The 26092-nt window shown below is 30.6% G+C and overlaps 1 protein-coding gene across 3 annotated transcripts in view; it reads left to right on the top strand.

Moving 5' to 3' along the window:
- LOC118201005 (uncharacterized) overlaps positions 1 to 26092 on the top strand; it is a 66709-nt gene that overhangs the window by 27340 nt on the left and 13277 nt on the right. For all 3 annotated transcript variants that reach the window (XM_035373014.2, XM_035373013.2, XM_035373015.2), the window contains 3 exons: positions 2006 to 2144; positions 11972 to 12064; positions 17598 to 17744. In XM_035373014.2, coding sequence (XP_035228905.2) covers positions 2006 to 2144; positions 11972 to 12064; positions 17598 to 17744 — 379 coding nt within the window. The remainder of the gene's footprint in view (positions 1 to 2005; positions 2145 to 11971; positions 12065 to 17597; positions 17745 to 26092) is intronic.

A 26092-nucleotide genomic window follows, 5' to 3' on the forward strand; every position in this document is an offset into this window, starting at 1 on the left:
ATATTCTTGAATTTTGCAGTGCTGAAAAATGAACAGCAGGATCCGTGGAATTCATTATTGAAAGAACTTTACTTAAATCATCTTAATTACTGCCAAAGAAAACAAAGGTTTCATCAGTGTAGCAGAACCACACAGGAAAGTTTTGCTGATTCTTGTTGCCTTAATCATTATTTGGTATACCATATTCTGTTGATAATTATTTTTGTAACTGCTTCTAGTTGTTATTTTGCTTTGAAGTTACTAAAATTTATTCTGAAACAGAAGATTACTCTGTGCTGTTTTGACTGAGCAAAACTGCACTAAGTAGAGTTTTGATAGATTTCCATTCATTGAGTGGCAGCTGAAATGATTGGAAGAAGGAACTATCGATTGTGAAAAACATAGAAATGATGATTATACTTGCAGTGGGTCTTGAATATTTCATTAAAATAACCATTATTATTGTAGGCAAAGATTCAAACCATCTTTAACCCGTAGACATAATGGGCTGTTGGTCAGTAATAAACAGAATACTTTATGGTTATATTTAAACATAGTAATTTTTCAGCAGACCAAAATGACTATAGGTTATAAAAACTCATATGTGTAGGAATTTAGAATAACAAAAGCTATGTAGATGATCAGGAAGTAATGACTCCAGTAACTTGATAAAAGGCAGATTTAACCTGGAATTTTTTTTAATTTTAAAACCGCCTTCTGTAAACAGGTATGTCAAATATATATATATATATATATATATATATAATGTTGTATGAACTTAAATCCAATATTTAATCTTTACTATATTGTTGTATAAAAGTAAATTATATTTAACGAAAAAATTTTTAAAAGAAGTTATTTCTCTTTATAAAAATGTCATTGAAATTAATTACTTTTCTGAAGAGTGCTCTAGTTTATTTTTATTCTCTTTGTGTCTTTTTTTTTTAAAAAAATATGAATAAAATTATTTTTTATATATGACCTGATACCTGCAAAACTAAATTACTGTAATGCATCCTAAAGTCCCAAGCTATGGATATCTTTAATCTGTTGTATGGTGATACCCTAACTTACATGAACTCATAGTTACAGTTCCTTGTAGCTTGGTTGATAGTTTGTTTTTCAGTACTGGTTTGGTAACCACTTTATACCTAACATGGGATTCCCTCCAAAGTGACAATTCTTAGCTTTAATCTAAACTGTTAACATCTTGCAGTTTAATTGGTTTTAACTCGTGTGAAAGTCGCTTTAGCGATAAGCAAATTATTAGCATCAAAATATTAGCAAGATGGTCATTTGCACATCTAAGTAACTGTATGAAGCAAAACAATCAGCTATCTGTTAAGGACTTAAGAACATAATTCAGTACTTTATATGTCTTATGAATTGTTCTAGAATCTTAGAGTGAAATTTTGCACAATTGTAAGTGATACAGATTGCAGTCGCAAATGCGATTTTGCAGCCCTTAAAATTTTTCACCAAGCAACAGGTAAATACAGCAATAACAGTTAATTTATAACCTTGTTCATAAAAAGAGAAGTTGTCTTACTAAGAATCGATCTGAAAGAAACCATAGATGTTATGAATGTGTTAAATTGTCATGCTTTTCTTTAATTGGTGCTAAATTGCACTCCTTGGTGGTAGTTCATGGTCAAAGGAGTAATATTTAAATGGGGGGGGGCAGACAGGTTTGTTAATTTTTCTGAAATCATCTGCATTAACATTATTTTTATGTAACACATTTATACTATTATTATTTTGTATGATAACTGCATTTTTTATTACATATTTTCCTTTTCAAGCTGTGTTTTCGGTCCTTATTTGTATTTCCTTATTTCCAATTATGTTAGACAAAAATACTTTTCATTGGTTCCTCCCATCACATAACTTCAAGATATTACTGTACTTTTCTAATATGAGAGAGAAAGAAGAAAAACAAATCATTTATATATCAAGTTTTAATCTTGATTTTATGTTAAACGTAGTTAAAAAGAATGTGTATGCAATTATAAACAATTTCTTTTAGATGATATTTATGAATAAATCTGAAAAGGATCCTCTGCAGTCTTTCAGTTTCCCATTTTTCAGTATGAGTGGTCTAGAACTGGAGCAGCCAATTTTTGGCGCCAATTATATAAAAGGTGTTGTGCATGCCCAAGCTGGTGGTATGTATATGTTTCATAAAAGTGTAAGCTAATTTTTTGTTTTGTAATTTAATTTTAATGTTAAAAATGTAATGTGTAACAGAGTATATATGTTGATATATATAAGTAAAAATAATTCTATTTAATTGCTAGATGGGTGATTAAACTGCACCAAAATTCTGCGAAAAAAAAGTAAATGTTCCTGTTACTAAATTCTGAATGAAAATACAAGTCTAGAGCTGAGATTTCCAAACTTTCTCTTCCATTGACCCCTTATAAAGGAATGGATTTCTTCATTAATCTCCTTACATTTTTCTGATGATACGTGATGTATTTTTTTAATATTTGCCGTAAAATTATTTAATTCAACTTTTAAATAACCTCATTTAAAAATATTCAGCCTGTTCCTTATTTTCCATTCTTCATATTTCTTGTATTTTCTTGCTTTTATTTTGTACAAAAATTTTATACATTCAAAATTATTTTTAATGCATTAAATAATACTGAGGAACAGCAATTTCATTGTTTGATATTATAACATTGTCTTAGCGCTCTGTAATTTGTTTCTGACTAACGTTTGGCCTCTTAACCATAATAACCTCAATTTTTGTCTATCACGTCAACTTTTTAAACTACAGTATACCCTCTTGTTTGTCTCAAAAATCATGCAAAATATGCATATTAAGGAAAAAGACAGGAAAACTTACCAAATGTACTGTTCACAAGCAATAGTTTTATTCATACAAAGGCTATATATAATTACTAAAAGTCAAATTTTGTTCATACAAATACAGTACGAAGTGTGAAATCGGGACGTCGGCGATTCCAGATTTGGGATTTTTCCGGATGTTAGATCATCAATTTAAATCTGGTAAGATGGCATGCAGAAATTATACAATTAAACATATGAAATCTTAATTTATGAAATAAAGAGCAATTATGATCTAAAGGGTATCAAAATTTACAAAAAAAAAAAAAAAAAAAAAAAAAAGCTTAATATTTATTTGTTTACTTTTTTAAACATTTTCATTGTAAGTTGTTTAAGTTGCTTCGACAAAAAATTCAAAAAGTTCCTTTTTCTTATGTAATATACAGTTGACTTTTCAATGCCATATTCCTCGCATAATTTTGAGACATATATACCCTTATCCATTTTTTGAAGCAATTTCACTTTTTGTTTAATGGACATCAAAACATAATTTTTTCTTTGTAGATCCTTTGGCAGCTCCAGAATTGGGAACTCTTTGTGATATAATCGAAAGTTCAAACTTAATTTTTATAAAATTGCTGTAATAATAACAGTCTGCAAAAAATAATAAACTGGATCAAACTAAAAGATTAGGGAGCAGCACAGTCCACTACATTAACTGAAATGCCTTAGAATCAGTAAAGATAATTTTAGCCTAGCTTAATAGCGTCAGTTATACATTATTGGTGACGAAAGCCAAGTTGTTTCGCTAAATTTTGTCTTGCTCCAATTGTGTACTGAATTAAGCCCGAATTGTATTAGTTATTTACTGTACCTATGTTTATTTCTTGCACATGCTTAAAACAAATAGTCCTGAATAATTAAACTCCCACATATACTTAATGCTTTATCTAGGTAAATATCGCATAATGCTCTATGGGTCCTAAATTCAGCTACAAAGTGCCTTCCTAAGTTCTAAATTTTCACCGCACCTAAACTTTGCATCTCAGTGCTTTCCCTAAATCACAAAAAAACTTCTCATCCCTTAATTTTTCTGCTCGTTGCTTTCCCAAATTCCAAAAATTCGTCTTCCCTAAATTCTGCCGTCCGGTGCCAACATATTCTGCCATCGCTTCTGGGTTTATGGTGAATAACATATCAGTTATTCTTAATTAAAATAGCACTAAATATAATCTTTTAGCCTATGAGTTTCATTGATAAAATCTATTTTTAGAATATGAAAAGAAATGTTTGTTGAATTTTTCTTTGTCAACATTTCTTAGAACATTTAAAAATCTATAATCATCGCCACGCATAATGTTAGCATAAAAGGTTGCCGTACTCTTGTTATTCAATTACTAATATTTAAAAAAGTTTAGACATCACTGTATGAGTTATTACTGAAGCTGTCATGTATTGATAAACATGCGGTGATGAAAGCAAAATATAATAAATGATAGGCTTCAGGGATATATGTTTCGGTAAGCGCTGCAAACATCGGTGAACAGAAGGGAACGTTTGAGATGTATGCCAAGCAGATACTCAGCTACGGAGCCAAATTATTACAAATTTATGCTTACATGATTGTTTTTCCATAACGAGGTATTTTATTTAGTGCCTAAGTGAAATTAAGAATCGGAATTTTTAAGTGAAAATCTCCATATGTTTTATTATGGAAAGAAAAATCAAATGTTCATGCGTAAAGCATACCAAAAAAATGTTTTGTCCAGATTTTAGATCATTTTGCATAATGGACATCCGAATTTTGGACTTTGTGCTGTAGTAGTCATTTTACCAAATGGTAAACGTACTTATTAAGGTAAAAATTTTCACTTGATGCCTTTTTCCAGAATGTTTAATCTGTGGACATTTTCGCTTGATGCTCCAACAATAGTCAGCCATCATATGTACACTGCGAAAAAAAATGGGATAGTTCCATATCTCCCGTTCTAATGGGCCGATTGTGTTGGGATATGTGATACCTCGGTCTATGTGCGCGCATAACGATTGGAACTGATTACATAAGTTTTTTACTGCACGCTCAATGATTTATGATGTAATCAGTGTTCTATTTTTAGTTTAGTTTGTTTCTGAATGCATTAGGAAGTGGATGCGTAGTTTTTGATCTCTTGTAATAACCACTTTTTTATAACTTGTATGCAGATTAAAGTTTTTAAAAAGCTGAACCTGTGCGTATTTTTTGGATATACCTGAATGAAGAACTTGATGATTCAGGTAAGTGCTATTTTGCTTACCTATTGTTGGAATGCTTTACGCATTGATTAATATTGTCTATTGAATTAACACAGTAGATTGACAAAACTCAAATTGTGTTTTTCATGTCTCAAAAGCACGACTTAGGATATGTATTGGATTTTTATATATAGCATCATTCCAACATAGGTATTTTGACACAAAATCGGACTTTTTCTGAAATAACATACCAATTTTTTTACATATTTTGATTCTACGACTCAAATTATGCCTAGATATTAAATTTTGTAAAATTTGGTGCAAAATTAAAGAGAAATTCAAAAATTTATATTGGCACTTTTTTTTCAGTTTGTGCGAAGAATAAGTTCACTTGGCAAATTTCTTAATATATGGCAACCTATTTTCCTGTGCATGAGGGGGAAAAAAGCCACATCGTTTTGTCTTTCAAATAATGTTGTTCAGATTATATTTTTAATTATAATTGTTATTATTTTAAATATTTTTTTTTCTTTTTCAAATTCCATTGTAATTGTTTAAGTTGCATGGTTTTTTTCAAATAACTGTTTTAAAAATTTCTACTTACTCATTCAAACTGTTTAATTTAAATAAAAGGTGCATCTTTTATTTATTTTTTTCAGATAGTTTTCTTTATACTATATTTTTCAGTCATAATTATTATTTTAGGTATTTTTTTAATTTTTAAACTTTTATTTTAATTGTTTGTGTTTCATTATCTCTTCAGATAACTGCTTTAAAATTTTCTATTCATTCATTCTAACTGTGCATTTTAAATATATTTAGTAATATAAATTTTCCAGAATTTAATTTTATTTATTTGAATTTGTGACATAGACTATGAAGCGTTTAAAAACTGCATATATTAAAAGATAAAATACAGTAAAGCATAGTTAAAACGCCTCTCAATGTTCCTTTCGGAAAAGATATACAGTCAAAAGTCGTTAATTCGGACACCCATAATCCGGAATGATCTATAATCATGACCTCAAAGCTAAAAACTTTCTGTGCATGCGCCACGTTGGCACATGCGCACAGGCGTTTTACGCTTGCACGTAAGACCTTGACTACTGCGCATATGCGTGTGCGCAAGTGCAGAATATGTTTTCGCCTGCGCGTTTAATGTATAATGTACGGTATAAGCTAAAATTATCTAATTATCTATTTCAGTTAATGTTAATGATTGCATTGTTCCTTAATCTTCGAATTGGATCCCGCTTATTACTTTTTGCAGACTGTAAGAGCAATTTTATAAAAGTAAACTTGAACTTTCGATTATGTCAAATAGAATTTCCGATGCTGGAACTTCCAAAGGATCTACAAAACAAAAGTATGTTTCGATGTCCAACAAACAAAAAGTGGAATTGCTGCAAAAAATGGATAAAGACATGAAGAATGTGACAGAGAGGTTAGTGAAAACGAAAAAATTTCGATTGACAAGTTAGTCGGTATTCTCGGCACAGCAATTAACGGGACTTGTACAGCGGAACTTTGTCACAGAACAAGAAATTATGTCTGTTTATAGAATTAAAGAGAAAGTATTATCACATAAAACGAAGCAACTTAAACAACTTACATTGAAAGAAATGTTTAATGAAGTAAACAAATAATTATTAAGCCTTTTTTTTTTGTAAATTTTGATACCCTTTAGATCATACTTGTTCTTTATTTCATAAATTACGGTTTCATATTTTTAATTTTAGAATTTCTGCATGCCATCTTACGAGATTTAAACTGATGATCTATAATCCGGAAAAATCGATAATCCGGAATCGTCGAAGTCCTGACGAGTCCGGATTAACGACTTTTGACTGTATAAATAAGAGATATGTATATCCGACATTTTAATTTAGGATGACTTGCATACATTGCTTTAAACAATTTTATCATTGTGCTCATTGCTTTACACAATTTTATCATTGTGCTCATTGCTTTACACAATTTTATCTTCCTACATTTAGTTTCCTGAAATGTTTTTCATATTCTAGTCAAATATTTTATTTTTGAAATCGCAAGAATCAAATATCATAAAATAAAAAAAAAAAAAAAAAATTATGCAAACATTTTATTTTTCCTTGTTAATAGCTTGCTCCTCTTTTTTTTTTTTTTCAGGCATTCTGCAAGTATATTAAAAGCATCCAACTTTTCAAAACATCTGGGTATTTTTTATATTAATATTAAATAAAGTTATTGCCTTCCATTTTAAAAGGGCCCACTAGCGGCCGAGCGGTAAAGTCGCTGAACACTGGTAGTTCACTCCGGGGTTCGATACCCGGCAAATGGGTTGGTTGCATGGGCATTTTTGTGTTTTTTTCTCATGTATAACGTGTATACGAGCTGGTTTCACTTAGGAAGTTCTTCACGAAGGCATCCTTCCTTTTAGGCAGATAGCCCTGCTTTGCCACAACGTAATAATCCAATTCAATCCATTTCATCAGTATTTGTTCAGAGCCTTTATTAATCTTTAGAGGCTAGACATTTTGAAGGCATGTGATGAAAGGGAAGACTGCTTTCATCAAGAGAGAAAACGTCTTTAGATGGTATCTATATATGTCACTGGATAAATTCGTGAATCTTCAAATAATTCGACTGAGAAATCGTGGGATGCTCTGTTTATGATACGGTATGATGTTCTATGAAGTAATTTAAATTTTTACAATCATACAGTCGCTCATCTCTTTAATCTGCAATGATATCATTTTTGTCTTTTCCGTTAGCACAAACTCAATTGCTTCTATTTGCTGGTGTACACATAAGTGTTTTCTCTTTGAATACCCAACTATCTTGAAGTAGATTCCCCTTTAAATTTTGGCTTTTTCCCCCCTAATTTCCTTCTTTCCTTCTACATTCGTTTTCAGTGCTGACACAAGAAAATTAAGATTTTTCAATTGTTACACTTCCATAGATTTTGCATTCTTGTTGATTTTTTTTAAATATTAGTTGCAGCAAATGCGCTTCAGCTGAAGACATCTTTTCATTTTCTAAACATTTTAACTATAAATAAAATTTAAAGCAAAGTCCAAGGGATAAAACATCAATAAACATCAAATCTTAAAAACATCAATAAACATCAAACGAACGATCTCAGTTTCGGACAATTCAATTTAAATGCAGTTAAAGTAAAGTAGCAGACGACAACACGCGAAGGTAAAAATTTACTCTTGCAAATATTTTTTAAAAAAATATTAAAAATTTGAATAATATCATCTATAATGTTTGTAGAGTCATTAGGTTAATTGGAAGCAGAACAGATGAAAAATATGCAACCACCATCGCCGGGAATCGAACCACGGACCTCTGAAATACCGTCCTAGCGTGCTACCGTTACACTACGAAGGCACGCTAGGGAAGTGGGAGAAATACCTAATATACTCCCCTTTTTAAAGGGCAACTAGGGTTTTAGAGGACCTAGTCACCAAATCTGGGTGAGGAGAATTATTATCCAACACCCTTTTTAGTTCAAGCGCCACTTGTAGAGTCATTAAGTTAATTGGAGGCAGAAAAGATGAAAAATATGCAACTGCCTTCACCGGGAATCGAACCCCGTACTTCTGGAATACCAGTCCAGCGTGCTACCGTTACACCACGAAGGCACGCTAGGGAAGTGGGAGAAATACCTTATATGTTAACAAAGTAGGTTAGTATTAATAAATATTTATTACGCATCATTGAGAGAAAAAATATAGTATAATTAATTCTCCGTAAAAATGTATTTGAAATTTAAGGTTAAAAATAGCTGTGGCAATTCACTGTAACAAAATTCATAAACCACATTTGGCGTTATTATCACTCTAGGAAAAGGTGCCAAATTTCAAAACATGCAAATATATAAATTATCTCAGAAAATTTTGAATTTAAAAAAAAACTAATTTTTTGCAGGTATGTTTAGAACTACATCTACTTTAAGAAGATGGTAAAAATTTTATAATAATTCATACTATAATTCAAAATTTTTATGAATTAATAAAAATTATTTAAAAATAGAAATTTTAAAAATAAAACAGAAAAATGGGTGGATTTTATTTGGAATGAATCTAAATTTCGAAATCTGAAAGGAAAAATCAAAAAGTTTAATAAAAAAAAGAGATATTAATAAATATATGCCAAATTCAATTAACATTGAGGAGCTAATTTTTTAAAAACTACTCGTACGATTTTTACAAAATTTGAGTCGTAGAATCGAAATATGTAAAAAAATTTGTATGTTATTTCAGAAAAAGTCAACTTTGTGTCAAGATACCTATGTTAGAATAGTGCTATATATAAATCTAATATAACAAGTCGCGCTTTCGAGATATGAAAAATGCAATTTGAATTTTGTCAATCAGCCCAGTAGAATGGGAGATATAGAACTGTCCCTCCCCCCCTTTTTTTTCCACAGTGTACATTTCATCTACCTTAGAACTGTGCCTACTTGGACCAAGTCTTGGGGGAATCACACACCCTGCTTATCACTGACTGCACCAAGCTTTTTAGGGAAATTATGAAATTATCAAGATGGCTGTATAAAAAGTGCAGTTTTGATGCTTTTGTTGCATCCAAGCATTTTGAAGCTGTCCAAAAGCTGCTGGATAATTTCACTGTTATTCTGCGCTTGTGTATTTCCAAGAAATTCTTTGCCAATATTTTGAATACCAACTAAGAATTCTTTTGAAGATCAGTCATTGTTCTGATAAAATGCTCATCATTAAGGAGCTGTCAAATCTGTGGACCATCAGACACACTGGCTTTCATCTTTTCAAATGACAGGCTAGAAAATGCCAAAATGAGATAATTGAAACAGTTTCCTTCAGTTGGCAAAGCTTTAACAAAATGCTTCATGAGACCCAGTTTTATATGCAGAGGTGGAAGTATAATGTTCTTTCTGTTGACAAGTAGTGATGTAGAATATTTGGATCACCAGGTTTCAGGTCAGATCTTGGCAGCCAGTTGGACTGCACCCAGTGCTTCTCACGAGCTCTGTTGTCACACATGCACATGCTTGTGTGACATGTATTGTATATTTGCATGCTTTGTATATTTGCATTGTAGGTCAGCATAGTGATATATTGATGTGTGCGATATTGCAACAGATCAAAAAGGCAATGTGCAAGTAATTAAGTAAATTTATATCTTCGAATTTTTCGCACAGATAAACTGAGTGACCTGTTGGGACTGCACCAAACAAATTTCCATTATGGAGGAGGACACACTTCAACCTCCACTTTGAGCTGTTGATGAACAATCACCATTGAATTGCATTACAGGCTGAAATTTCCAACTCTTTCCTTAAACAATGTATGTTATTGCAATACACAAATCTATCATCAGTTCAAAAGTATTGCAAAAATGCAATTTCTCGTGATCAAAAATAGGATACTGTAGCTCCTTACAGCCAGTGCGAGAGCAGTAGTCCTGATCCGTGCTTGATACTGTAGGGAGTGGTGATATTCACATAAGGTATTGAGGAAAAAACTTTGTTATGGTAGAACAAAACTAACTACAGTTTTGAAATTAGCAAACATATTTAACTCTAAAACAGCTCAAAAATTGAACTTGACAGAAATTGTGATACAAAACGTTCCCTAGTATAATTTTAGTATATTTCCCATTATATTTATTTTATATGATTTTTTCCTAACTACATGGTAAAGCTTTATATCAATAAACAATTAAATATCGGTTTCATTAATTTTTTTTAATCAATGAGATCTTGATTATGCTGATATTTTAAAATTTCATTGACTCCCAGGATGGTCAACACTGATCGCATTGGGAACTGTTGGTCAAAGACCAAAATATTGCAAGATTCTAAAATGTTGTATATCCAAAACATATTTTGCACCAAATGTTTACAAAGCTAATTGTCAGAATTTGCAAACATGTCATAGTATTTGATAAGAATCAATTCTTAATCTTGAAAATATTCTGGAAAATTATATTTTAAAACAAATGGTTTGATCTGATCTATCTGATAAAGTTTGCCTTTTAATGAAATGCTAAATATGAATGATAAAAGATCTGGTGAGAAAACCGTCATACCTATAAGAAGCAGTTATATAGCCAGTGTCAGGATCAGAAAACACACCATTTTCTAAAATATATGTGTATCTCTGACAATCGGTCTAAAATTGAATCATTCTTTTGATAATTTTGAAAATGCAATTATCATATTTACTTGAAAATCAGACCCCCTTTCTTTTTGCCATCCTTATGTTTTAAAATCTAATTGGGCTTATAATTGAGTATTTTGATAAAGAAAAATTGCAGAAAGAAGCAGTTTAATTATCATATTATATAGAATAATTACACTGTTTAAATACTAAATAAGCCCTACATGTAACCACCACATATGTAAATTTCTTAACTACTGCTAATTGTAGTTACCTAGCACTGGTATGCCTGAAAATTAGTAGATAATAATGCATGTAAAAGTGTGTGCGGGCAAAATCAAAGTATGTGTGCATCATCTCTGTCTCATTTCGAGCAGAGGGTCAAATCTACATGTATCACAAATCCTATAGGCCATAGAACGTCATCTTTTGCCAAAAATACTACTTTCTAAAACATTCCAGAAATTTTGGCACAAATACATAATAGGTGAGATGAATGGAAAATTACTTTGTCACTCCAGCATGTCAGTGAGGAAATAAGTACGTTTCATGCTGGCAAGTCTTCACGACAGGTCATCATGAAAAGATGGCTTAGGTGGAGCATGGGGGGGGGGGCAAAAAAAAAAGGTTTGGAAATGCAGATAAGCAAGCACTATTTTATTGTGTATTAATTAGGTAGCTTCATTCTAATCAGAACCATGTTCTCATCAAATATTTACCTGCACTTTCATTTCTTAAAGTTTACTCTAAAATATAAAGGGATTCCATATTTAAAGAGGTCTCAATTTTGAATAAATAACACTATTTATTCTAGTTGTACAATTTTTGTTTATTTTTAGGAAACTGGACGGGCAAAGCCACATTCAAGCTGAAATTCTTTAGTGGTGGTGCAATAGAATTTGGTCAAGCTATGTTGAGAGCTGCTCAAATGGGTAATATTCCATTTTGCTCTCCTTTCTTTTCAATATGTATATTGACTAATTATTTGTGACATGAAATAAATCTAGTTATGATTGTAAAACACCAATTTCCTTGCAAATTTTGCAGGTATTGTAAAATCTCTAGATTTTACAGTACCTGCAAAATACCAGTACTGGTCATCAAAATTAAAGGGTAATGAGAAAAAAATATGCTCACCAAGCTGATGTTGCGGCTTTTCCCCAATGCTGTAATTATTTATGTTAGTTAAATGCAACTGAACACAAAATTGCACTTCCACATATACATTAGCACCAGAAATATGCAAATTCAGTGACTGACAATGTGGTGCGCTATGGAGGCATATTGGAATTCCAGTCTGTAGTGTTAAAGTGAATGTGGTTTTTGAGAGTGATCAGTAACTCAAACCACTCACTCCAGCTTCCAAAGAGACCCATTTAAACTGGTGCCAACATCATGTTCAGTGGTAAAAATTGCACTTCCACATATATATTAGCACCAGAAATATGCAAATTCAGTGACTGACATTGTGGTGTGCTATGGAGGCATGTTGGAATTCCAGTCTGTAGTGTTAAAGTGAATGTGGTTTTTGAGAGTGATCAGTAACTCAAACCACTCACTCCAGCTTCCAAAGAGACCCATTTAAACTGGTGCCAACATCATGTTCAGTGGTAGCCCAAGTATTGTTTACTGACAAGCTCAGATATAGTGATGTCAGTCATTTTAGATATGTTTTGATTTGGACAGAGAAAAGAACATGCAACTTGCCTTCCCTTGTCTGTGAAATATCACATTTCCAAGACCCATAGTTTAATGGTTTGGGAAGGAATCATGATATTGAGCTGCCCATATTTTAAAGAGGTTCTGTAACCGCTGGGCAATATGTGGATCAGGTACTGGAACCCCAAGTTAGACTGTTTAAAGGTGCTGTTGGCCCAAAGTTTTTGCTAATGGATGACAATGCTCGACTTCATTAAGCATATGTTTTGTCAGAATGCTTGAAAATGGAAGATATCACTCAAATGGATTAGCTGCCTTGCTCATCCAATTGAAGCGTGTGTAGGATGCCTTAGGAAGTCGAATTTCAGCATGTGAAATTCCTCCCCTGACCTTCCAAGAGCTGACAAATGCTTTTTTCTAAAAGTGCCGTGCAATTTCACAAAATTTGATCAACACTTTCCTAAAGTCTATGAAATCAAGATGTAAGGTGTGCATATCTGTCCGAAGTTACCATACACCATATTAAAGAAAAATGTTTTCCACAAGAGAGGATTTAATTTAGCCGTCATTTTCCAGTTTCTCTAAATTTAGTTTTAATTTTAATATTTTGCAAATAATCAACTACCAAACATTGTATTTTATGGTAACTAAAGCTTTTGTACAAATTTCTTATCAATAATTTTTCATGAAGTATCAGTTACATTTTATTTCTGTCATTATTTGTTAATCTTGATGACCAGTGTACGTTTGAATGTACTATAATATCCATGTTTAAACACATTATTTAGAGTTGTTTAGAATTTATATAATCATATCAGAAAAGAAATCTTTAGTTTTTATTTTATGTTAGTGAATATAGTTTTTTGTTTCCAATACTGTGGGTTGTAAACCATATTTTTTAGACTTCATAAATATATTTAAATAAAAATATAAATGTATTTGCTAAGATTCAAAACATACTGTTGTTCAAGCTGTATAGAGAGAAAATTACCTCATTTTTGATCTGCATTTTATTTAAAAAAATTTCGAAGTGCTGATAAAAAGAGGAGGAGAGTAAGAATTTGTATAGTTGCACTTGAGCATATGCAACAGTAACTGAATGATTTGATTACCTACCTCTGTGTGAAAGGCTGTATTAGATGTGGCTTCTAAATATAGAATATACTAAATAATTTGTATAATCAAGTAAGCAATGTAAGTATGATTGTGTGCATAGTGGGGGACTTGTAAAGCATTTATTCATGGTACTTTCTTTTTATGGTGAGTCTGATGGGGGGGGAATAGCTTAGCCAGAACTTCGCCTTAAGGAAGTGCGATTTGTTTGTAACCAAATTTATAAACCGCACTAAAAGCAAAACTGACTGAATGGGTGACCAATGTAAATAGGCATTTCACTAAATTTCTACATATTGTATTATTTAATATATACATATGGAAGTAATTTAATATAAATTTCTATTTATTAATTACAATTTTGTAAATACAATAAAATCTCAACTATATGTCATTCAACTAAGCTCAAATAACTGAATTGTTTTCAAATTTTATTTTTTTAAAAGCACAAAATTAAGTAAATAAGAAATTTGTAGCTCTGTTATAAAGTCAGACTAGGACTATCAAATCAAACAGAAACTGTCCCCAAATAGTCTGATTTAGCACCAATTTAATGTTTTGACTTTATGTAAATCCAATTTTCTCGATAAGTTAGCTTTATTTTTTCTAAAAAACATAATAAGTTATCTGCTGTTTATCAATCACACTTTGAAAAAATTATTAAAAATTGGGACTTGTTTTTAATGGAGCAGCATACAGTATAATGTTTCAAATTTCTGCGATCCTAACATCAAGAAAAGTAAACCTCAAAAAAACTTATATGAAAGTGAATGAACATTGGCTGTAGAACATGAAAAAGTTGTGACAACAATAGAATCGAACTTTCCAATTCTCATGGTCAGTATAATTTCTAAATCGAATATGAAGTTTTACTTGTCTGTTGTGCATGGAACGTCCTTTTTTCCTTTCGACATCTCGCATAATTAAAATATAGGTGTTTGATAGTCCAGTTGATAAAAATGGAATGACTCTTCTTACAGATCAGAAAGTTTTTCTTCCATTCATTTGATTTCAATGAACTGTTTTTATATACACTGTGAGTTGGTCAGATTTCGGCATTTTTCGAGCTTTCCAAACAGTCAATCTTTTACTATAATTCATTTAAAAAGTAAATATAAACATACTTTAAAATATTTTTTTATGGATAACATCTTGTGTCCTTAATTCTGCAGTTGCTTCTAGTAATGAATGTGCCTAACAAATTAACTGGCCAACAGGACTCTGAACAGGAATTTTGCTAGCGTGACTCTTAAGTAATGGCAAGGCACACTTGTGTTTATTTTACCATTTTGATGATCCAAGAAGTATTTTACTTTCTGGCTGTAGCTTTCTATTGAGGTTAGACTGAAAATAGTAAATGAATTAAATATGTAAAAAACAAATGTTATCTTTATTATTAAGAAATGAAAAATTTGTATATTCTTTGCATTGGAGAAATGATGGCACGTAGAGCCACCAAATTTTGAATACACAGTCTTACATTCGAACATGAATGCCTCAGAGCTTGAATTTTGAACTTCAAATTTATTAGTAAAAAAGGTAATTGTCTCTGAAGGACTGTTGTTTTCATTTTGTGATTTTGCATTGAAAACTTTAAAAAGCTGTATCATTTTTCAAACTGTTGCCACCAAATAGTATTGCCCTGTATTACATTTGAAGAAATTAAATAATAATGAAGAATTTGCATAAATGTATGCATGTTTCTCGCATTGTGATAAAACAACGGTACTTAGAGCCATCCAATTTTGAATGACGTAATCCTACTGCGAATATGGGCATCTGAAACCCAAATTTGAAATTTGTTTTATTATCGATTTCATATTTTGTGAAACTTAAACGAATTTTTGATTAACAAACTCAACGATTTAAAAGCGAGTAATGGCAGCACTCTACAGGAGGGAAAAACCTTTTTATCTCCAGTGTGCGGAACTGTGTATCGAAAATTCTAAAGATATGCTCATTTTAAAATTATTTTATGACATATAAATTTTATGGTTTAAATGCAAAGAACATGATATTTAATAAATGAAGGTAGCACACTTATGTATTTATTTCATATTTTGTACAAATTTAATGAATTTTTTATTAACAAACTGTGGAGGATTTGAAAAAAAAAAAAAAAATCTGCAACACTGTTCTCCAGTGTGTGAGACTGTTGCCATTTGACAAAATGTAGGATATTTGTCTTTCAGTTTTAATCAGCAAAAAATTGGGTATTTAAAAGCAGCATTGCCATTCCCTGAATTAAAATGCATCTATCTTCCACTCACCAGCATTCAGTAAAATGTAAGATTTTTAAATTGCATATTTAATCTCTGTTAATTAGTAACAAGCAAAGTGATTTAAATGTAATGAATACAGTTCTTAATACTTTTTGTAATTTTTAATTTGATTGATTTAAATAAACATGTTTTTAAACTATGAGGTGTTTAAATTAAAAATATTAAATATTTTTATAAAAGTACACTAGTTGAACATATTAAAATTATTATATATATTCTCCTTTTTTATAACTATAGGTGGCTGGCCACCCAAGATCGGCTAATTGTTACAAAAAAGAAAAAAATATGATAATTTTATGCATTAAGTGCAGCTGTTGTTATAAAAAAAAGTTACTCGAAGAAACTTAAACTCTCTGCATGACAAATCTCTGACCATTTGTTTCTCTCACCATCCCATTTCCTCTCTCTACCAAAGCAGCTATAAAAGGAGATGTGCCCATTATATTATTAAATTAATTTATTAGGTGACCAGTTACATAGTGTGAAAATATTTTGCTGTCAAATCAATAATTATTATTATAAGAAATCACCATCTGAGTAAAGCTGAATGTTGTCATCTTTTGTTATGGGGGGGGGAGAGAGAGGAGTGATTATGTTAAAACTTGACGCTGTTGATTTTAGCATTTGGTGAAACTACATTTAAGATGTGTCTGAATGTGAGCAGTTCACACAAGGTAAGAGACTGAAATTGGAAGGTGCATTGACTTTCTCCTGTTTAATGTTAATCACTAATAAAATCATTTTCAATAAGTGTATTGCAGGAATTCTATTGTTAAGTATTGCAGGATGTAGTAGTGCAGTGTTTTACTTCTCGAACCTTTCTTAACCATCCACTTGACCTCAAAAAGGCAGTAACTCCAAAGTGTCTATCAAAGTCATTGTCCTTCATTTGAAATATCTGACCAAATACTGACAAACTGTAGCTTTTTTGAATGATACCCATTTCAGCATTGCTTCTCCAACATCCTTAGGCTTGGTTTTCTTTCCTATGTTAAAATTTTTTCCATGAGCAAAAGTTATTGGGTCTCTTGCACTACAGTTGTTAAATGTTTTTCTATAAAATATTTATATTAAAATTAATTTTTTTAAAAAGGTTACTTTTAACAAATAGATGTTATAATTATTCATTAATTTACATTGTTTTTATTTACATTGTTTCAATATTATTCATTAATTTACATTGTTTTTAATGCAATAATAATAACTATACATATTAAACTTTATATTATTCATGAATTTAATTTTTAATGTACAACATAATGCAACATACAAATAGGTTACCATCATTTGTTACTTAACTGATTTATTGGTTCATTATTGTTGTGATTTTAACCTCTGCCAGTGGCCTCATAACCAGTGTTTCCTGCATTTGCCAGTATTTTACAAATTCTTAATGTATTTATTTTTTCAGCAAACCAAAATATGCCTCCCCAACCGCCTCCCTATACACCTCACCAAAGGCCGTATTATCCAGCACCCCCGCCAGCATACATGCCACCTCCTGGAGGTATTAATGGATTTGTGCCACCTACGCATGTATTTCCAGATGCTCCTCCTGGTTAGTTGAACTTTTATTATATCAGTATCATTTATAAAATAATTTTTTCATTGAAATATATAGATTTTATTGGTTCTAAATGACTACAGTGCTGTATAAAATCTTGGCATTTTAAGCCCAGTATGACAGCAATTTTTCATTCAGTCTGGATGTTTATTTAACGAAGGTAAAGTTTGTCTTAGAAGATTAAGTTTAGCTTTTACTTTTCATATATTTAGCTTTTTTGCAGAAAATTAGGTCCCTCTGTACACTTTATATAAACTAAAGAAAGATCTTTTTCTAACTGAGCAATAAAAGTTTAATACACTTTTTAAAAATGCAGTAGAAAAAACAGTTATCCAAATTAATGGGACCACTATTGCCTCGTGTAATCTGAAATTCCATTAATAAGGATGACATCTGAAATCATGCCATTTTTTCTTTGGATAAGAATTTCTGTAGTTATTTATTTGAAATTCTAAAAATAAGTTAGTAAATGCTAATATTAAAATTTTAACAATTTCTTGTATTGTTAGATAAAATTTGATGCAAGACTATTTCATGACAAAAATACTGATAAAAAATGAAATAAACAAATTCTATTGAAACTTACAGAAATTGTGAAATTTTCTTAAACTTATTATGTATATTTTTTGTGCTTTTATGTTCCTCCCCTTTTTTTTGGGGGGGGGGATAGTTCTGTAACTCTCTCACCCACCATATGATCTTGTAATTTTCTTATCAATGAAAAATCGGTTGAAAAATTTTTTGTAGATAATTATATTATATTGGAAATGTTTTATCACTCATTAGTTAATTTCCGAAGCAAAAAAGAAACCGAATCTTGGAGTTTTTAATAATTTTAAAGATTTTGTTTTATACATTTTTTAAAAATTCTTGTGGCATTAAAATTCTCTGCAAATTTTGTAAAAGTGCACAAGTTTTTAATGAGAATTCATATTTCTGAAAATTCGGTATCATTAAATCCCAATTAATTATGCTTTGATTTTTAAAGGGTTTTGTTTATTACATAATGATAGAAAAATGACTGTTGCAAACCATGCAGAATTTCTATGAGAAGTATAAAAAATGGGGTAAAGAATGCATGAGAGAAATAGCAAGATAATAGATGATGTCACTGTGTTTAGGAATTTTTTTCTCCACAACAATACAGTAGTTATGTATAAACATATCACTAAATCATTCATTACAAAAATTGAAAATGAATTAAGTGTGTATTAAACTGTCCCATTAGTGGTCAAGATGTCAGACAACTTTCTCAATAGCACGGAGATGTTGCTATAACATTGCAAACATGTCACACTGTGACGATCTCAATGTCACAGTAACGTCGTGGGTATGGCTTTTTGTGACATTAATGTGAAGTCAAATTGGGACTTTGATGTGAAGTCACATTATGACATTGCTGTGAAGACACACTGTGACTTTGAAGTTACATTGTAATATTGTTGTGAAATCACACTGTAATATTCATATAACAACACATTACAGCTTTAATATAACACCATAGAGTGACATGAATATTAACCTAATAAAGTGCCATGAATGTAATGTTACTAAAGGTGAAAAAGCATGTCATGCAACATAGGATTACTTTCTAAGTGATTAGCGCATGATGTACTCTTATTTTAGTGAACAGGTAACTACAACAATGTTTTAGAGATCCTACTCTTCAAGGTATTAAAATATTTCCATATTATTCAAAATTTTTAAATTATTGAAAATATTCAATATAATCGTTTGAAATTTTCTCATCGTACTAAGGTTGTGTCTTACCATATTAAGCTTATTACATAAATGGATTACAGTTTATGTTTATTACATAAATGGCTTTTGAAGATTACCTGTTCAGAAGCTACATAATTTTGCTTTCATTCTTTCAAATTTAATATTTAAAGACACTTCATATTTTTCCAAAATTTCTAAATTGTATTAAAAATCTGAATTCTTATTATAACTTATTAAAAATTTAACTTTAGTTCTTAATTTAATACTTTTTCTCCCCCTCTGTCAAAACAGAAATATTTCAAAGAAAATATTCTTTGGCTTTCAATGTTTATAACTATATTTCTTATAATAACAACTATATTTCTTAACTTAATACCTTTTTTCCCCTACATTCTAAACAGAAATACTGAAAAAAAAAATCCTATTTGTCTTGGAATATTTTTTTTTTAACAGTTTAGCTTTTAATACTGTTTTCTGTTCTCCATTTCTTTCTTCCTTAATTGCTTTCCTTCCAGAAAAAGAGTTAAATTATTTTGAATTGGATGAAAGAAAAATCCATTTTCTTTCATCTTCCAGATTAGGCAGTTTCTAATCTCAATCTTCAGTGGAGAAAACGATTCCTGTACTATATTTATAGGACATTTACCTATTTTGTTATATAACGAAATGTTTCGTTTTGAATTAAAAGCTTTTATAAACCAACACAATCATAGTTCCCAAATTAGTTAACTACAATTTTCATTTCCAAACTAGTGATTTGTTGCTTAATCTGTAATACTGAACAAATAGTTATGGGTACAAAAGTCAGTAGTTGAGATAGAAACTAAATTACAGGAAATAGATATTTATACTTAATTATATTAGTTATACAAAACAGGCATTCTCTTTCATCGTTATTACTCCATTGACAAATTACAATTCAATGAGATTTTTAAGTTATAAATTTAAAATAACTTCAGTATATTTAAATAATTGTATTACAGTAAAAATATCGTATAATTTGTTTCATTTGATGATTAATGGGAATCATTTGTTTTAAATATTTCAGCATTTCCTAAATGCATTTTTCTGTTCTCTTAACAAATAGAATATTATGCAAAAGCATAACAAATTTGCATGAATTAATTATTCCAGTTCATAAAAAAATTATTGTTACCAAAGCTGACTTACATAAAATCTGTATTACTCACTTTCTGAGAATATACACTGTACTATGACCTTTATAGCAATGCTTAGATACTACTCGTATCTCATACGGTAAACTGGATGAAACTTGGCTGTTTATGCGTTAAAAGTTCACAAGTTCAATTATTTAATCAACACATATGGGGAGTAAACACTTAGTGTATACTGACTTGAATCATAGCAGTAATAATTAATGTATAATAATTTAAGATAAATTTTAAAATTATTATTAATAATGAAGTGATTATCAACGAGAAAAATACCAGAGATGCATGAACTTTACAGAAGCACGAGAAAAATCAATGAAGATTTTTTGCTATCCACAAATTTCTGCAAACATACAATGAAATCAGGGCATTTGGAATTATTTTAATACAATTTTTCAGGGCAAAGATGAGGATTTGGAAAATGTATTCTGATATAAATATGAGGTAACATGAGCTACAAGCATTCTTACTATCCTTCTCCTTTAATATAAACACGATTCAGTTTTTTTTACTTAATTTAAATAATATGAAGATATCATATTTTACAATGCATTTACAATGCAATGCAAAAAGTTATTAATTTAATCTAAATGAATCTGTACAACACAGAGCTGTACCATTTCTGGGTGAATCAGGCACTTGAAAGTAATGGGGCACATATACTGCATAAATAAGAATTTGGAAAGTAATAAAAATGTTTAGGCGAAGCAGTTGAGATTAGTTTCATATATTAAAATCTGATGATAAGGCCCTGATGTTTTACTTTCTTTTTAAGTACTTCATTTTTCTTTAAACTGGACTTTCTTTAAAGTTTTCATTTGATTTCTTTATTGAAATCAGAAATGTTTTAGTAACAGGGTTGCAACGCTACCTGGAAAACCGGAAAAAGTCAGGGAATTTAAATATTTTAGTCAAAATCTCGAAAAGTCAAGGAATTTCATATGGCGATTCCCCCCCCCCCAAGAAAAAAAGCAAATTTTGCGCCTACGTTGGAAGCGATCACTTTCTTATCGAATTCTGTATCGCGTGAGTTTCATTCGGGCAGCTGGCATAGAGCCAATTTTCTCAGCTCCAATTAGATTATCTTTTAGAAAGATAAAGCAAGTTTCCAGCAACTTTTGTTTCCAGTAACCTCAAAAATCGAGAGAATCTCATACACATGTGCACTGCATGTTGAACTAAATAAAATACTTATTCTCATATAAAACAAACTTGGTTTAATTCTAGTACACTGTACCATGGAAGTTGGAATGAAAGAATATGTATTGTTAAGAAGGAAATATTCTCTGTAACAGGAGTGGCTCCGTTCCAACATAGAGGGAAACAGCTGCGCGCGAAATATCTGTCGCCTTAGCTCGAAGCCAGTGTTGAAGTTCGAAAGTCACATTATCAAGAGTTCATAAAATGAATATCGTTTAAAATTAAACTTTAACGGAAAAAAAAATTGTGCAAGTAAATTAATTATTTTGAGTGGGAAAAAAGTATGAAAATCCTTGTTTAAATTATTGCCAAAAATCAAAGAAGAAACATTTTGTCAAAGAATGTTTCTTCTTAACACGTGTTCTTCAATTTCCTGTACACATCGCGGAGAAGAAAATTCTGGGTGCCAAGTTCCGTCGCCAAATGTTTTGGTGAATTTTCTCTCTGCTTTCTAGCGGCATAATAGCATTACGTCTATGGAACCTTTCCTTCTTTACATAGACGTTCTTTGGTTCGTCTAACCTTTGGTTCTATTCTAACCTCCATGTACGGGATTTGGCGACATTATGATGAGCAGTAAATGGGTAAATTTGGTGTTTGTGACAATTTTCAAAATTGTGCCGAGGCCTTACCATATACTACGATTTTACCACAAAATCTTTTATACCTTTTCTTTTTAATAAATGCCATATTTGTCATTTTGCAGTAAAATAAAAAAATAGTAGTTAGTCATCTAGGCCAGTGGTTGGCAAAGTGTGGGTCTTTGGCTTATTAAGTGCGGCTCTGGTACAAATATCCACATAAGGTGGAATAATATTTTCATTTAAAAAAACTTGGTAAGAAAAAAATTACATCTTATTTTGATAAATTAAAATTCTTATAGAAATCGAGAACATGTATAATTTTTTGTTTGAGTAAAAAGATAGATAGGTAATTAAAATTTTATATTGCTGTAAAAATATGTAATGAACATCAAGTTTAATTTTATTAATTTTCGTAAATGTAAACATAAACCATGTGCAAGCTACCGGCATGCACGTGCATGCTTTTTATAAAATAGTGAAGGCACAAATTGGCATCACAGAGCAGCAGTTGCAGTGTGAACAGTTTTGTCTTATCTACCGTGTCTGCCGTTGTCCCGTATTATTAAAAAGTTGTATTTTTTAATCTAGCTGCACATCTTACAGATATTTTTATATGATTTTATTACACCTGCTGTGTATGCTTGTCTTTCTGGTACAAAATTTGTAATCGATTTTTCGATAACTTCTGTTTGTCCAAATGTTGGAAGTTTTCTTCCATTTTTGATCATATTAAAAGTTTTGTTATTCTGATGATGGAAAAAATTTTTTTCTTCTTTTTAGTGCAGTTGCATATATTAAAAAAAAATGTACTTTTTAAAAATATTTTTTTAATTTTTATTTTCATCAATTTAATAATGATAATAATTTTGTACTGGTGGCTTTAGAAAAAAAAAATATATTTGGAATATTTTTATAGGCACCCCAATTAACATGGCTACAAAAAAAAAAAAAAAAAGAGTAAAGAAAAACGGAAAATGAAAACCGCGAATTTAAAGTCGAGTGCGAGAACTTGAATGGACTTCCGATATGTCTTATTTGTAAGAAGAAATTCGCGCATAACAGGAAGTCAAATTTAGAGAAAGTCTTGTCTTCTCTTAAAGAAAGCATGTGTCATTTAGCACTAAATACCCTACCGGTGATGCAAGGAAGAAAGCAGTTGAGAAGCTTCTGTGTTGAATAGCTGGATGCAATCTTCCAGCAATATTAATATCGCAAGTTTTGTTTATAGCCAAGAGATTGCTGAGAGAGGAAAACCGTACACAGACGGCGAATACATAAAAAATTGTTTTATAAATGCATCTGAAGAGCTATTTCGGGATTTCAAAAACAAAGATATTCTGAAAAGAATTAAAGAGTTACCATTGTCTGCCAAAAACATTAAAGATAGAACAATTAAAATAATATCGAATATAACCACCCAGCATATCGAAGATCTGAAATTGGTTTTGGCTTTATCAATAGCAGTTGATGAGTCTTGTGACATAAATGATACAGCGCAAGTTTCACTTTTTGTAAGATTTATGTCTCATTCAGGCCCTAAAGAAAAACTTTAAGGATTATTTCCACTCAAAGGTCAGACGCGTGGAGAAGATATCGCCAATGCTATAATTGAGTGTATAGATAAACACCATATTCCCCTCGATAAAATTGTGCCGATTTCAACACATGGGGCCAAAAGTATGACCGGCGTAAGAGATACTTGTTTACCATTGTATCATTCACCCAGAAGCGCAATGTACGCAAACATTTCCTGAAGAATTTGTAAAGTTATGGAATTAGTGATTACCATTATCAACTCCATTTTAGCTAAAGCTCTTAATCATCGCCAATTCAAAGAATTTTTATTTGAAATGGAGAATGAGTATGCTGATCTTCTGCTTCATAACAAGGTACGTTGGTTATCAAGAGGGAACGTTATAAAACGTTTCACGTCCCTTTTTCCGGAAATTAAAGCATTTCTCCTTGAGAAGGGCGTTCACTATCGAGAACTAACAGACGATCAGTGGATTCAAAACTTTTATTTCATGGTAGACGTTACGTCTCATCTAAATCAGCTTGATTGTAAACTACAAGAAAAAGGAAACTTAATTTTTTCAACGTTAGAAAAAGTAATAACATTCGAAAACAAATTATCCATTTTTGCACAGGATTTTGAAAGGGAAACATTGTTTCACTTTCTGAGCCTGCTGAAGCATCGCCAAGAAAATAATTTCTCTATTGATAAACACCATTTTAAAACAATAATTTTAAATATGAGGGAAGCATTTCTCAGCAGGTTTCAGGAATTTAAAAACAGCAGAGCAACTTTAGCGTTTGTCAAAAATCCTCTTAATGCTACAATAACCGAGTTAAAATTTTCTCTTTTTGAAATCAACATTGGTAGCTTTGAAATACAACTGCTGGATTTAAAAAACAAGGAGCTATGGTGCTCTAAATTTGAATGTCTTTGTGTTGAATTGGAAATATTGGAGGGAAAAAAATGTGATCTTAGTTCACAACACAAGTGGTCTGTTTTGAATGACCTGGAGAAGGAAGACATGATCATTTTCAACACTTAGAATAGTATTTCTGACTCTTATGATCAGCTGAAAAAGCTCGTGTTTGCTGTTCTTTCGCTTTCGGTTCTACATATATATGCAAACAATCTTTTTCAAGCATGAACATTATCAAGAGTAAACTGAGAAGTCGTCTCATTGATAAGAACTTGGAATCATGCCTAAAATTAAAAACAACATATAAACCTGACTTACTCAAACTTTCCAAGGAGATGCAAACACATTGTTCGCATTAATAAATATTTATTAAGCATTAAATTTAGTTTTATTTAGTGTAATAAAAGTTTACTAAACAAGCAGATTTGGCTCCCAATTTTTTTTAAATTGTTGTAATGTTCATATTTGGCTCTTTGGCTAATAAGTTTGCCGATCACTGATCTAGGCTAACCATTAAATATAACTATATTTGCTAAAGTGTCCTTGATTATTGTAATTCAGTTTTTAAGTAATTATTTTTATTTTTATATTATTCATATCATTTAATGTTGCTTCTTCACTCTAAATTTATTTATTATTAGTAAATAATACTTTCAAATTTCTGAAAATTTTCTCTGAATCCTGAAATTAATTCTAGCAGTATGATGACATACCATCACGAAATTTCATGCACATATTTTTTGCTTATGTATGTTGCTGAATAAATATAAAATACCTGAATGTATTTAAAAATTGTATGTTGCTGAATAAATATAAAATACATGAATTTCTTTAAAAATATCATTAAATATATTGCTTTCTTTAGTATAGCTAAAAAATGTCTGTGGGGAAGAAAAGATATTTTTAAATCCAGATTAGGCAGTTTCTAATCTCAATCTTCTGTGGAGAAAACAATTCCTGTTATAGTTAAAATAGTAATACTTTGAGGATTATATTTATATATTCAGTACAAAGTCTGAAATCTGGACTCGTTGCGACTTTGGCGATTCCGCATTTGGGATTTTTCCGGATATTAGATCATTATCGTATAATCTAGTAAGATGGTATGTAGAAATTATAAAATTAAAAATATGAAATCGTGATTTATGAAGTAATGAAGTATTTATGATCCAAAGGGATCAAAATTTACAAAAAAAGCTTAATATTTATTTTTTTACCTTATTAAACATTTC

The sequence above is a fragment of the Stegodyphus dumicola genome, chromosome 9 (assembly GCF_044657685.1).
Source record: "Stegodyphus dumicola isolate Sdum_Otavi_A_Nest chromosome 9, ASM4465768v1".
Taxonomy (NCBI): Eukaryota; Metazoa; Arthropoda; class Arachnida; order Araneae; family Eresidae; genus Stegodyphus; species Stegodyphus dumicola.